At 35.4% G+C, this 14,242-nt stretch overlaps 1 protein-coding gene across 4 annotated transcripts in view; it reads left to right on the top strand.

The window, feature by feature from the left end:
- LOC136026702 (brefeldin A-inhibited guanine nucleotide-exchange protein 3-like) overlaps nucleotides 1-14,242 on the top strand; it is a 197,688-nt gene that overhangs the window by 181,934 nt on the left and 1,512 nt on the right. For 3 of the 4 annotated variants that reach the window (XM_065703456.1, XM_065703458.1, XM_065703457.1), the window contains exon 28: nucleotides 4,210-4,430. In XM_065703456.1, coding sequence (XP_065559528.1) covers nucleotides 4,210-4,430 — 221 coding nt within the window. Of the gene's footprint in view, nucleotides 1-4,209; nucleotides 4,431-14,242 lie in introns of those variants that run through there. The other variant, XM_065703461.1, reaches the window with a different exon arrangement.

Raw genomic sequence — 14,242 nt, 5'->3', positions numbered from 1 at the left:
TTTTTTTTTTTTTTTTTTTTTTTTTTTTTAGACTATAGTTTTTACTTTGAAGATAATTTGGCTTTATTTCTGCTATTTTTCGGATTAATGAGGCTCTTTACTTTTCTTTAAAAAAACTTCTTCAGTATGTTTCTCGTTAACAAATACTATCTGTAAGTAATTGAATAAAAACAAAAACAAGTTTTTCAACTGAAAGTAAGGAGCAACATCAAAACTTAAAATGAACAGAAATTATTAAATATATTATAGGGGTTGCTTCCTCCTCAAGACATCGTTCTTTACGCTACAATTTTTTTTTAGAATTTCTTTAGACTTTTTTAGAATTTATTTTTTGACTTTTTTCTTAAAACTTAGAAAGTTTTTTTTTAGAATTTTTTAGAATTTTAAAACAAAGCTTATTATTTTATTTAAACGGTCATTGTGTTTCAGTTATCGTTCTTAAAGGATTAGGACATAAAGTCAAAAACTTTAGCGTAAAGACCAAGGTCTTGTGGATGGGGCAACTTCTTTCATATACGTAATAATTTCTTTTCGTTTTAAGTTCTGATGTTGTTCCTTATTTTCAGCTGAAAAAACTTATTTTTAAAAATTTTATTTCCTATTGTTTTTAAATAATACCATGAAAATTTCCGGTAATTAATTAAAATAAATATTAAAAAGTTTTTTCAACTGAAAGTAAGGAGCAGCATTAAAACTTAAAACGAACATAAATTATTACGCATATGAGGGGTTCACCTCCTAATACCTTGCTCTTTACGCTAAAGTAATTTTATTAATTTAAACTGTTCATTCTACGGCCTTTGTGATTCAGGGTCTTTATTAAGGAATTGGGACAAAATTTAAGCTTTAGCGTAAAAAGCGAGGTATTGACGAGGGGGTGAACCCCCTCATATATGTAATAAAAACATACCAACATAGAAGTTCGGTACGTAAGTTAATTCGTGTATATATATATATATATATATATATATATATATATATATATATATATATATATATATATATATATATATATATATATATAATAAATAAAATTAAATAAATTAAATAAAATTAAATAAAAGTTTTTTTAACTGAAAGTTAGGAGCAACATTAAAACTTAAAACGAGCAGAAATTACTCCGTATATAATAGGGGTTGTTCCCTCCTCAACGCCCCGCTCTTACCGCTAAATTTTTTTTACTGTTTTAAAAAGTAGAGTTGAAAGAAAGAGTAAAACTGTAGCATAAAGAGTAGGGCGTTGAGGAGCGAACAGCCCCTTTCATATACGGAGTAATCTTTGTTCGTTTTAAGTTCTAATATCGCTCCTTGCTTTTAGTTGAAAAAAAAAAACAATTTTTTTATTTCATATCATGAAAAGCTTCGATTAGAGTGTGGAAAGGTATCCGCCAAGGAGGTATAACGTTACAACCTCTCTACAACAATTGTGTTCTAAAAGCTCACAAGAGGGATACGATGTGTTACGTATTTAGAGGTCTGGATAATTATCTCCTTAATTATGCTGATGCTGGAAAAACCTCAGCTGGATGCTGTCAACAAATGAGAAATTTTCTGTGATTAGTCTCAAATATGGAAAAGTAAGTTTGTCTTTCAATGCATCTAAGACTGATATTCTTGTTTTTGGCCGGACAGAAGAAAGAGTGGAAATAGGAAGTCTAAATAATAATCATTATAATAATAAAAAATTTCAAGCCTCTGCACAAGTATAAAGCACACTTAGAGGAGTACAAAGATATTGTAAACTGAAGAAAAATGAAAGTACTATCAAGAAAACAACTCATGAGACTTCTCAGCTGCATAGACAACACAATTATTTATAATGTTAAGTGTAAAGTGGACAATATTTGCTGGACGCTTGACGCTCGCGGAACCTTCTCAAAAGCTGGTCCTTTTTTCAAGAAGTATCAAAAACGCCATATCTACTGGAAATGTAACAGTAGTGTGTCCAACGCAGCAACTGCGGAAGATATTTCCAAAACCATAAGAATAGAGATTAAGTTTTCTTCCATTTAGATAGTGAAAAAAACGTAAAAAGACCAAGAAAATGACATGTGGGGCAAAAAAAGCATTATAGAGTCTGTCTAGAGGTATTTTGTCAAAGTTGCCTTTAACTTGAACCAGCCGTCTGCAGGCTTTTCTAAGCTTTACTTTCAACGCTGAGATAACCAGTGTTTTAGTATTATTAACATTTTATCCAATCGGGAGATCTAATTATTTCAGAGAAGACGATGCAAAAATAGTTATTGGGCCAACATCGATAGTTACGCGAGGTTGTAGAAACAACAAGCTCGGTTTTAGAGGAGGCAACTTTGAGCCCAATCTCATTGAGACCAGAGTAGACTATGCCAACTGTATTTTTGAAAACTTGAAGATCGTCTGATTGTAGAAGAATTTCGTCCGCGTAACAAAGGCGACTGGCATCAATATATGGCTCAATCAAGAATGGAGGAATGTTTTTAGTAAAACATCTGATGGCTTTATTGAAACATCTGAACTAAGCAAAGAGCCGTTTTACATACCTTTCCGAATAGTAACGGAGCTGCTAATCTGGCTACCTAGCCGCAATCGTAGTGACGCATTACCTTACCATTTCCGTAAGGGGCCACAGAGAAAAGGGTATATTCCAGTTCTCAGCAAAGAAAGAATAGCCTATGAATGAATAATGGAATCGACTACCTTTGAAATTTCGTTTGCAAATTCTTTTTCAGCATCTGATAGCAGTCTAAAATATTAGTATCTGAAATTTTAATTATTAAGCCAGAAATATTCATTGGATTAAACAGCAATAAACTTCGGCAACCAATTATAACCTGAAAGAAGTTTTCCGAAGAAAAGTAAGAGTTATTATTTGAACTTAAGAGGAGTAGAAATTCCCGAAAGGAACTGAAATTAAAATAAACAATTATATCAATCACAAAGATAACAGGTTCTTGTATGGATGAACAAATAAATCCTAAAAGTACTTAAAAATTCTAAAACGAACAAATGTTAGTACAACCAGGACCTTGTGGCTACTACACACACTTCTAACTGTAAACTTTCTAAAGGTCTAGATTGTGTCATTTACCCTTTACTGAAATTAAAATATGTTCTAAAACATTTTCGTATGATTACAACAATGAAAAAGAAACATACTGTTAAGTAAAATTATGAATTTTGAATCAGTAATGTTTCAAAAAATTATTTCCACTATATCATGTATTAAACATTCAGTTTATTTTCATTATATCTTTCCTGTCATCTTGATTATTTAGTGGTTTATTTATAATTTTAATTAAAATATAATTTTATTATAATTTTAATTTTATATAAATTATTTAAATATTTAATTATATAATATATTTAAAATATTTAATATAAATTATTTAATTAAATTATAAAAAAATTATAATTTTATTAAAGCACACTGTCGAAATGCATACAGTTTTCAATAAAGCGCAAATGACGAAAAAGACCTTATAAAGTTCACGGTTGGGGTGGGCAGTAGTCAAACTCCTGTTCGTAGTGCTTTTTTGTTCATTCTAAGTTTGACTTAAGTGTTCATTTTAATTTTTAGTTTCAGAATTTATTTGTTCATCTATATTAGTGTGTGATTATGAATTTATGTATTTTAGTTTATGTTTGTCTGAGTTTTTTTTTTATTCTTTGACAGTAATTTTTGGTCGGTTAAGTTTAACTTAACCGTTACTTTATTTCTGCTCGTTTTGAGCTTTAATGTGGCTCTTTACTTTTTTTTTGAAAAACTGGTATTTTGGAATGCTTTTTTGAATTATTACCTAAAAAGTTGTATCTTAGAGGCAAAGTCACAGACACAAACGCATGATTTCTTTCCTTGGGGAGGAGGGACGGGGGAAGAACTTCGGAAAACTGCAGTTATCAGGTCGGCAAATGAAATAGAAAATTCAATTAAACATAGGGAATGTGCCTTATTCTATGCCGAGAAAATTTAAAGTTGATTCTGGAAATCAGATATTGTTCAATCTTATTTAAGATTCCGTAGAGGGAGAGGATACTATTCAGGGTATGATTTTCTTCACATATATTTTTCAGTCCTTATATTTCAAATCCAGTAAGGATTAATGAGCACTTTATGCCTGGGAATCAATGTATTGTATCGCTAGAATACATATTGTAGTTAAACTTCAGAACTAATATTGTTTCTTCTTATTTTTTAATAAGATTTTAGTTCATACTCTTCTTCAATTTCTAGGCATTCCTAGTGGACAATCAATTTGTACCTACGGCCAATAGAGGATTACAGGCCAGAGCTTATACTTTTCTTATATGTAAGAACAATGACTATGGTGGTGACACTGATGTCGTGCTTCGAATTCCATTTAAGACTATCGTTATAGCTATTACCGCTCACCACCTAGTTCTTAATATATTGGCTCATTCGTTTAGATCAAGTTCACCTCGTCACTCAGAAGGGTAAGACTTTTTATGGGTTGCTACCGTTCTACTTCTTACACAGTGTAGTCAATCTGGGAGGGGGGGGGCATTGTTCTCTCAAGATTATCGGTATTTTCATTGAAAATATTACGGAGAAATGGCTGTTTTGGGTAATATCAATGAAAAAATAGAACAAAACAACAAAATTGTACCCCTAGATTTTGAAAAATAGAGCCCCTCCCCCTTAATTTGCTTGAATTGATGACAGTGCTCTTAAAAATGAGAATTTTTAAGACAGCTTTTGATGCTAATGCTTATGTTTTTGATGGTGATAAGCACGGGTTGATGCTGATCCATCAGCATTTAATCCTGATGTTTGATGTTTAACATTGCTGATGTATTTAATGGCAGCATTTCTGTGCTGTAACAATTATACTGTGCTTTCTTAACTCTTAGCCTAGGATTAGTAGCGTAGTTTTGCCTTCGATTAGTCTTCATTGTCCTATTTGAGGAATCAATATTACAGTCAACAAAAAACAGCTTTTGAGACATTTATGGGCTGCAACTAGGTAACGTTATTGTTAATGTGGATTTTTATCTAAAACTATGTAATATTAATTTTTTTAGACTAAATCTAATATTTGTAAAATCGTTTTTGTAATACTTTTGTCGAACACTTTTTGGTAGGAATCCCGGTTGCAGCGGGAGCTAGCAACCTAATAAGAGACAATTCAGTTCAAAAAGGGCGACCTGTGCCAATAGAGATTGAAGCTCTAAAAATAACAATTTTGCAAGCATATTTGCATAGAAAAGATCCGTTTTTTTACTGATTTCAACTATGTAGAGTTCATTAGTTTGTAGTTAACTATAAAAAATCATTAGCATCAAACCATTAACAGTATTTTCTAAAGAATGGGAAAACATCCCCCAACAAGGGGTATAAACTTGACAAAATAAAACCGTCAAATTCAACCTGTCCCAAGAATCACAGAGCATTGCTTTCAAACTCTTATCTATATTTTATGTTTACCAAGAAGAATGGTCGTTGGGATGTTTTTTATATGATTAGGAGTCTTCGTAACAAATTAGTGACCATAGAATGTAGAAAGATTGCTCATTTTAGCAGAAATCAGAAATGTTATTGGCGTTTTTAAGTAGAGAAGGATATTGTGCCATAGCGAAGTACCAACGTTGGCCATTTTGCGCCGCGAAAGAGCAGTTTGCGCAAAATCTGTCAAAACCTTGGAATTGGTCAAAACACTGTACAGCCAAAATTATGAGACAGTAATCTGAGACTATCGGAAGGCTAATTTTATAACATCCCAGGCTCTGTGACTAAGCGGCATGGAGGTGGTGCACTTTTTTCTAAACATATATGCACTCCACAAAACCTGTACCGTCATTTTAGCCCGATTATGTATTAATACAAACAGGTAAGCAGTATTGCTTAGTTACGTATCAGGTACTAGGACAAGGGTCAGTGGAATATTTAGGCCCAGGTTTTGAACTATCCATAAAAGCCCCTTAAGAAAAAGTATAGAGGGGCGACTTGACCTGTGACCTCCCTTCATTTGGAGGACTATATTTGGACTAAGTGCGCAATATTGCTCTTGAGGGGATTCCGGCTCCCATCTTTTTGTAAAAAGGGTGTTTAAACAGGAACGAAAGTGATTAAACATCAAGTCATATTGATATAAAGTATCAAGTCATACTGATATAAAGTTTAACCTAGCGGCAAGAGTGGAGTTTCGTAAGGGCTACAGCCTCTCTCGTATTTAAGAGCATCCTATTTTTTTTAACACGCCAAATACATCATAATGAACCCTTATTCTCGAAGTGCTGTTGGGCAAAACTTGAATTATAGCGTAAAAAGAGAAGTTGAGGGGTACGGCCTCATATTGTCCATCAACCTGAATTTGGTGTTAAAAACAACCAGAAATTCAATTTTAAATGTTATTCTTATGAAAGTAAAGAGCAACATAACTTAAAACTGTCATAAATTAACCAATACACAAAGTGACTGCTGTCCTTCTTCCACCCTCCACTTTTCATGATGCTTTTGTTTTTTAGTGCTTCAAGAATGCTTCAACTGAGGAGAACTGCCATACAAAGTTTAAATATCTTTCACAATATTATGACAATGGAAGGACTTAATAATTCACCTAAACTTTACAGTCTAAACAATCAAATGTGCAGTTCTATTGTCTAGCAAACAGCGATGTGGACTCTATGTATTATTAAATAAAAAAAAAACAGTTTTTTTTAACTGAAAGTAAGGAGCGATATTAAAACTTAAAACGAACAGAAATTACTTCGTATATGAAAGGTGCTGCTTCCTCATCAACGCCCCGCTCTTTACGCTAAAGTCTGACTCTTTCTCTCAACTCTTCTTTTTAAAACAGTAAAAAACTTTAGTTTAAAGAGCGGGGCGTTGATGAGGAAGAAGTCCCTTTCATATACAAAGTAATTTCTGTTCGTTTTAAGTTTTAATGTCGCTCCTTACTTTCAGTTAAAAAAACTGGGTTTCTTATTAAATTTCTGAACGTTTTTGAATCAATGTATGTTTTGATTTTGGCTCTCCGCAGAGGAATAATTAAAGCGAAATTTGTATATTTATTGTTTTTGGCTAAATGGCTTTCTCATAGTTTTGATCGAATGATTTTGAGAAAAAAAAAGAGCGGGGGAGGAAGCCTAGTTGTCCTCCGATTTTTCTGGTACTTAAAAAGGCAACTAGAACTTTCAATTTTTTACGAATGTTTTTATTAGTAAAAGATATACGTAACTTATAAATTATCTTACGTAACGAACTTTTGTATTCTCATGTTTTTATTACATATATGAGGGGGTTCACCCTCTCGTCAGTACCTCGCTCTTTACACTAAAGCTTAAATTTTGTCCCAGTTCATTAAGAACGACCCCTGAATCACAAAAGCCGTAGAATAAATAGTTGGAATTACTAAAAATGCTTTAGCGTAAAGAGCGAGGTATTAGGAAGAGGTGAGCCCCTCATATGTGTAATAATTTCTGTTCGTTTTAAGTTTTAATGCTGCTCCTTACCTCTATTTGAAAACATTTTTTCATATTTATTTTTTCTTTTTTTTTTAATAATGCTAGAAAATCCTGCGCCCCCTTCATGGAAATTTTCTTCCTCCATGACAAATTCCTTGATGAAAAGTTCCCCCAACGTATCCCCCTCTTCTCAGCCCCTTCCCCCAACCAAACAAATCCCCCTGAAAACGTCTATACACTTCCCAATAACCATTACGTAAGCACTGGTCAAAGTTTGTAACTTGTATCCCCTCCCACGGGGACTGTGGGGGAGTAAGTCGTCCCAAAAGACATAGTTATAGGGTTTTTCGACTATGCTGAATAAAATGGCTATTTCAGAATTTTGATCCGTTAACTTTGGGAAAATAATTAGCGTGGGAGGGGGCCTAGGTGCCCTCCAATTTTTTTGGTCACTTAAAAAGGGCACTAGAACTTATCATTTCCGTTAGAATGAGCCCTCTCGTAATATTCTAGGACCACTGGGTCGATACGATCACCCCTGGGAAAAAAAACAAACAAACAAACAAATAAATAAACACGCATCCGTCATCTGCCTTCTGGTAAAATATACAAAATTCCACATTTTTGTAGATAGGAGCTTGAAACTTCTTCAGTAGGGTTCTCTGATACATTGAATCTGATGGTGTGATTTTCGTTAAGATTCTACGACTTTTAGGGGGTGTTTCCCCCTATTTTCTAAAATAATGCAAATTTCCTCAGGCTCGTAACTTTTGATGGGTAAGACTAAACTTGATGAAACTTATATTTTTAAAATCGGCATTAAAATGCGGTTCTTTTGATGTAGCTATTGGTATCCAATCCGTTTTTTAGAGTTTTGGTTACTATTGAAACGGGTCGCTCCTTACTACAGTTCGTTATCACGAACTGTTTGATTCTTTTTCTCAATAAGTGAGGATCACGGTAAGGAAGGAGCACGCGGCTCAATAGTAACCAAAACTCTTAAAAACGGAATAGTAATATCAATATACATATCAAAAGAATTGGCTTATTATTCTGATTCCAGATATTATAATGTTCATTAAGTTTGGTTTTACCCATCAACGGCTACAATTTGCTGGATTTTCGAAAAAGGGATCAAACACCCCTTAAAATTACGCCACAAGATTTACAAATGGAGCTGATTCGGAGAAATTGTTCGGGGGAATTTTCATTGCAGTTGGAATTGTTTGGGGGATTTTTAAGCGGTGGGTAAGATTTCTTAGGGAGAAAATCTCCATGGGGGAATTATAACAAGGAGAATTTCCTCCATGGGAAAATTTTATGCGGGAAAAACTTTCTGTTTGGAGAAGAGGATTTCCAGGAAACGTTTTCCCCACAGGAGGATTCCTCCATGATCATAAGAAGGATGAGATCAGAAATTAAATGAAAACACGTCTTTCTTCAAATGAAGGTATGCTAAGGAGTATTTTTCAGGCGGAATCGTAAGCATGAAATTTCTTGGGGCGAATCCGCAACGAGGCGGGAGTTGTCCGGTTTTTTTTTTTTTTTTCAGTGGAATAATTTTACATGGGAAGAACTTTCCATGAAATATTTTTTTGGGGGGGATCTTCCACGGAGGGGTGGATTTCCTGGGTTTATTTGAAGAACGATCAGAAATTAAATTAAGAAACAAGTTTTTCTACTGAAATTAAGAAGTAACATTAAAACTTAAAAGGAACAGACATTATTCCTTATATGAGGTGGGCTGCCCCCTCCTAAATACCCTGCTCTTCACGCTAAAGTTCAACCTTTTGTCTTAATTCTTTAAGAACGATTCCCGAAACCCAATCAGAACCCAAACAGTAACTAGAATCAGAACCTTTTTTAAAGGCTTTTAAAATACTTTAGCGTGAAGACACGAGTATTGAGGAGGAGGTAGCCCACCTCATACACGGAACAATTTCTATTCGTTGCATGTTTTAATGCTGCTCCTTATTATCAGTAGAAAAAACTTTTTTTTTATTTAGGCTAATATTTACCAAGGCACTTTGTATGGATGGATTTTTCAGAGGAATTCAGAAGGGGCTCATTCGATTAGAAACTGGATGTTTTAGTGAGGTTTTTAAGATTCAAAAGTAATTAAAGGGCAACTATGGCCCTTCCCTCGCCTCTTTTACCCAATAACATCTGATAAAAACTTTGAGACAGTCATTTTGTCCAGCATAGTCGAAAGGTCCAATAAATATGCCTATGGGGATAAAACCCTCCCCACAGCTCTTGGGCATGGTCTATACGTTACGCGATCCGCCCATTGTTTACATATAAAATTTTTATCGTGGAAGGGGGACTTATTCTACCCTTGGTAATAGCCAGTGCAATAACGCTGCCAAATTAAAGAGCGATATTGGCGCAATGTTTTATTTGTTCTACTTTTCTTTCTTTTTTTTTTTTTTTGACCAAGGCACTTCGTATAGAAGCAGTTGTTGTAGAAACTTTGAAAAGAGCTAATTCGATTGGAAATCAAAAGTTTTAGTGCCTTTTTTAAGAGTTAAAACTAAATGGACGGTAGCCAGCCCCCCCCCCCATACACACACACAAACTCATCACGTCCTCAAGCACATCAAATCGAAATTATCAAATAGCCATTTTGCTCATCATTGTTGAAAGGTCCAGTTATTATGGCTTTGGGGACGACAACCTTACAAAGCCTTCAGGACAAGGGCTATGAGTTATATCAGTTGCCCATTCTTAACATATAATATGTGCATGGAAGGGGTGGTGTTATAAATTTCTGAGGCGGCTCATTCGATTGGACATCAGAATTTCTAGTGTCCTTTTTCCAACACTTCTATTTTTATATTAATACTACTAAGTCTATGTTTATGAGGATGAAAATTTGAGGGACTATTGAGGGAAATTTAAGCTAAATCAAATACACTATGTGCATGCAGTTTGTCAAAAAGGCGTATCTCAAGAATGAAGTTGCTTGAATGGAATGCTAAAAGGGGAAGATGCGCGCTACTACTCCTCCAACTTCTACTTCTATTGAAGCTACTTGCAAAGCTAAGAGCATAAAGATGAAAATTACAAGAAGTACATGAATGTATAGGTTATCGAAAGGACATATCAATAATTTCATAGCAACGGCTAATTGTATTGAATGGAAACTTCCAGGACTTGAGGAGAGGGATGTTCACTGCTTCTTCTACTGCTACTAAAGCTAAGGCTACTACTATTAATTCTACTACTGCTTTATTACTACTGGTACTACTACTACTGCTACTAAAGCTAAGGGTACTAAGGTGAAAAATTTGGGAGAATAGTGAATTAAACTTAACTAAACTGAACCGTATTGAGCTAAATCGAAACACTTTATAACCATGCAGGTTGTTAAGAGACATCAGCAATGCTTCAGGAACGGTTAATGGCTTATGTTTTATGGTTATGGTAAGTTGAAGCTTTTAGCTTGTGTTGAAGGGGGTGTTCCAAGATACTATCTGGATACTACTACTAATGCTACCGCTTGTGCTATAAATATTGCTACTACGTAAGCTAAGGATATTCAGGTGAAGATTTCAAGGAATATTTAGATGTAGTTTTACTGCTGATGATGAACACTGTATATGTGTTCGAAATATAGTTAAATAATTTTTATATCTATTCACTGTCAATTAAAAGGTTTCATCCCTATTTTAAACTGTTTTACTTTCGTCAATATTTAGATGAATTTTGAACTAAATCAAAACGAAGTATGAGCATCTACTCCAAAAGGGACTTAGATACAGATAATGAGGTAGTGCCATTGCATTATATAGATGGGCCAAAATCCGCCGATCAAACTGACGCTTATAAACTACAACATGGCTATACGCTAAAGAGATCCGCTTCTGCAGATGACTGCAAAAGATGACGTTTTTCAAGCATAGACCGACCAATAGGGATCCCCAAATAAACTATGTGTTCGGCAAGCCGAACAGTAGCACCACCCAGCCTAACATCAACAGCAGACCCTTGCTTATCATTAAATAACAACACATCAGATTTCTTTTCGTTAAACTGAAGGCCTATTTTTCCATATTCTACTTGAAGCTTGATAAAATTCTCCTCTAAACCGTGAAGGAGGCGGCTCAAATTAAGTACATCGTCTGCATAGCTTATTAACGATAGATCAATTCCTCTCAGAATGTGTGTCAGATTTGACTTAGATTGTGGTTTAACGATGCTGTTATTAAATGCGGTAGGTGATGTCAATGCACCCTGCCTTACACCTTTTTCAACGGGGAGTACCGGGTTATTTGTCAGGTTTGGTGTTATTGGTAGCTTAAGCCTAGCTTTTAAATTTTTATACATATCATATAAAAGGTTTAACATACTTGGATCAACACCTACTAGGCCCATATCTAAAATAATCTGCTCATGAATTAGTGAATCAAAGGCCCTTCTGACATCATGTGCAGCGAGAGCTATGCTCTCACCGCTTTTCTCAGCATTTATCAAAGCCGAAACAAGAGCAGAAAGAGCGTGACCACTACCAAGACTAGGCTGAAAACCGAATTGATGGTCTGGGACTGTGCATTTCCACCGCAGTTCATCGACAATAAGTGCCTCAAATAACTTACAAAAAACTGTAGCCACAGTTATAGGTCGGAAAGACGAGCACTGGCTAAGTGGCTTTCCCTTTTTAGGCACAGGTGTTAATATTCCTATTGAAAAAGAATCAGGCACTATACCCAGGTTAAAAATTATTTGAAAAAGCAGGGCAAGGTGCTCAAGGAACAGCTCGCTGCAAAACAGCAGGTGCTGAATTGATATACCATCACAACCGCGCGATTTCTTTTTTTTTTTTTTTAGTTTTCTAATAGCAGAACGGATAGAACACCTCGTAATTTTAACACCCGGACTGTTTTCTTCTCGCTTTCGTGAGAAGAAATCATCCAGTTTCACACCGAAGCTTTTTTGTAGCTTGCTATCAGGAGCCGAAAATTCATTTCTATAATGCTGAACCCAATTATCTCGAGATATTGAGGTCATTGTTACATGAGATCTTTCTTTAAACAATAAGACCAAAGTTTATTTGGGTGGGTAAGGATGGCCTGAGATGAAGAACGAATAATTGCACTACGGTGTAGTGAAAGTTCTTTCGCGAATTTACGTTTACTATGAATTCGAAGCTTATTCACCCATCCGTCTCGAGGACATCCAGCCTCACGCCAAACCGAAAGCCAGAATTTTGCCGAACTACACGCGTTTTGAAGATTAACATTTGCAGACCAGCCTGGTACTTCGGTACCTGGCCACACCCGTCTAAATGGTACAGCTGACTGTTCAGCGAGACGTAATGCGTGCACAAGCTCACCACAATAAATATTCAACCGAATTCGTGATTCCGCCGGATGGTTCTTAGAACTAACCATCAGCAGATCAAAAGGAACGCGGATTTTTGAAACAAGTTCATCACAAGTCGACTGAAATGAACTCATAGACGCACGTTTCCAATCACAAACAAAATAAGGACGCTTCTGGAGCCTTCCAGGAGGAGGCGGAACACTACTATTTAAATCAATATTGAAAAACAATGGAAAATGGTCAGATGTAAAATTTGAATCAGAAACAAGAACCTCACTCGGTGTAAGTGATTGAGTGTGCATAACATGATCTAGGTTTGACATACTTCCCGAATTATGAATATATGAAAAATTCTTATTCTTAGACGTGAGTATAAATTCATCACCTAACATACCGAGTAACATATTAGCACGATTAGAACTTGAACTGTTGTTGCCGCTCGGGTTTTCAAGATCACAGTTAAAGTCACCTGTTATCAGACACGAAAGTCCATGCTTTTTTATTTTATCAATACATTTGGATACCCTTGCAATACTTATGGCAAACTGTCTATGTGATCGATCATCACGATAGTCCGTAGGGAGGTAAACATTCACTATAACAATATCATGCATTTTGATAGCGAGAAAGTCTAATGCCGAGTCAAACATAGAAGTTGATAGAGAGGATCTAACGTAAGTCACAAGGCCACCAGATGGCCGGCCATGAGTGCGAGAGCGTTTGGCTGCAACTGTAAAAACTTGATGATTTGGTGACAGGTTCAATAACGGAAGGCTGAGAGAGGTTTCAAAATGTTCCTGCAAACACACAATATCATATCTTGAAAGAAGGTCCTCGATAAAAATAGACCGGTTAAGGATATTTCCATTTAAATTCCACGTTGCAACTGCATGCTTAGCACAAGCGGGTTCTAGATTCATTTTGGTAAGGAAATTCATATTGATTATCGCTTTATTAGCCGGACATCTTATGTTATAGCATGTATGGCCTTTCTTTTTGCATATAATGCAGTACATATCTTTTGTGCACAAATTATCCTTCGTGGATGTGTGATCAGAAGCACCACAACGACCACATATAGGCGTCAATACGCAATTAGTCGCTAAGTGACCAACTCTATGGCACGAATAACATCTTCTTGGGAGAAATTTGAATTCTTCAGCAGGCAGCTTCTCATAACCGATTCGGACTGAGACTGCAAGAAAGTCTTCGAGATCCTTACTGGTCCCGAAATACAGCTTGGACACTTTGGAAAGCTCAAAGCTACCGATTTCTATTGCTTTTAATGCACATGGAACAAGGGATTCTACATCAGTCTGGGTCATACTAGGTGGAACCTTTTTCAAAACAGCAATAAACATTTTGTCTTTGAGCATGGCAGAGACCTCAGGCTTACTAACTTTCATTTTCTCAACGATCTTTTCAGCAGAAGATTTGGACTTGACGAATAATTTCCAGTCCTGTCTCACCTTTTTTAGCTCACTTATTTCGGCTGAGTTGGGGCAGATGGTATCCAA

The sequence above is a fragment of the Artemia franciscana genome, chromosome 4 (assembly GCF_032884065.1).
Source record: "Artemia franciscana chromosome 4, ASM3288406v1, whole genome shotgun sequence".
Lineage (NCBI taxonomy): Eukaryota > Metazoa > Arthropoda > Branchiopoda > Anostraca > Artemiidae > Artemia > Artemia franciscana.
This window is presented reverse-complemented; position numbering and strand designations above follow the sequence as displayed.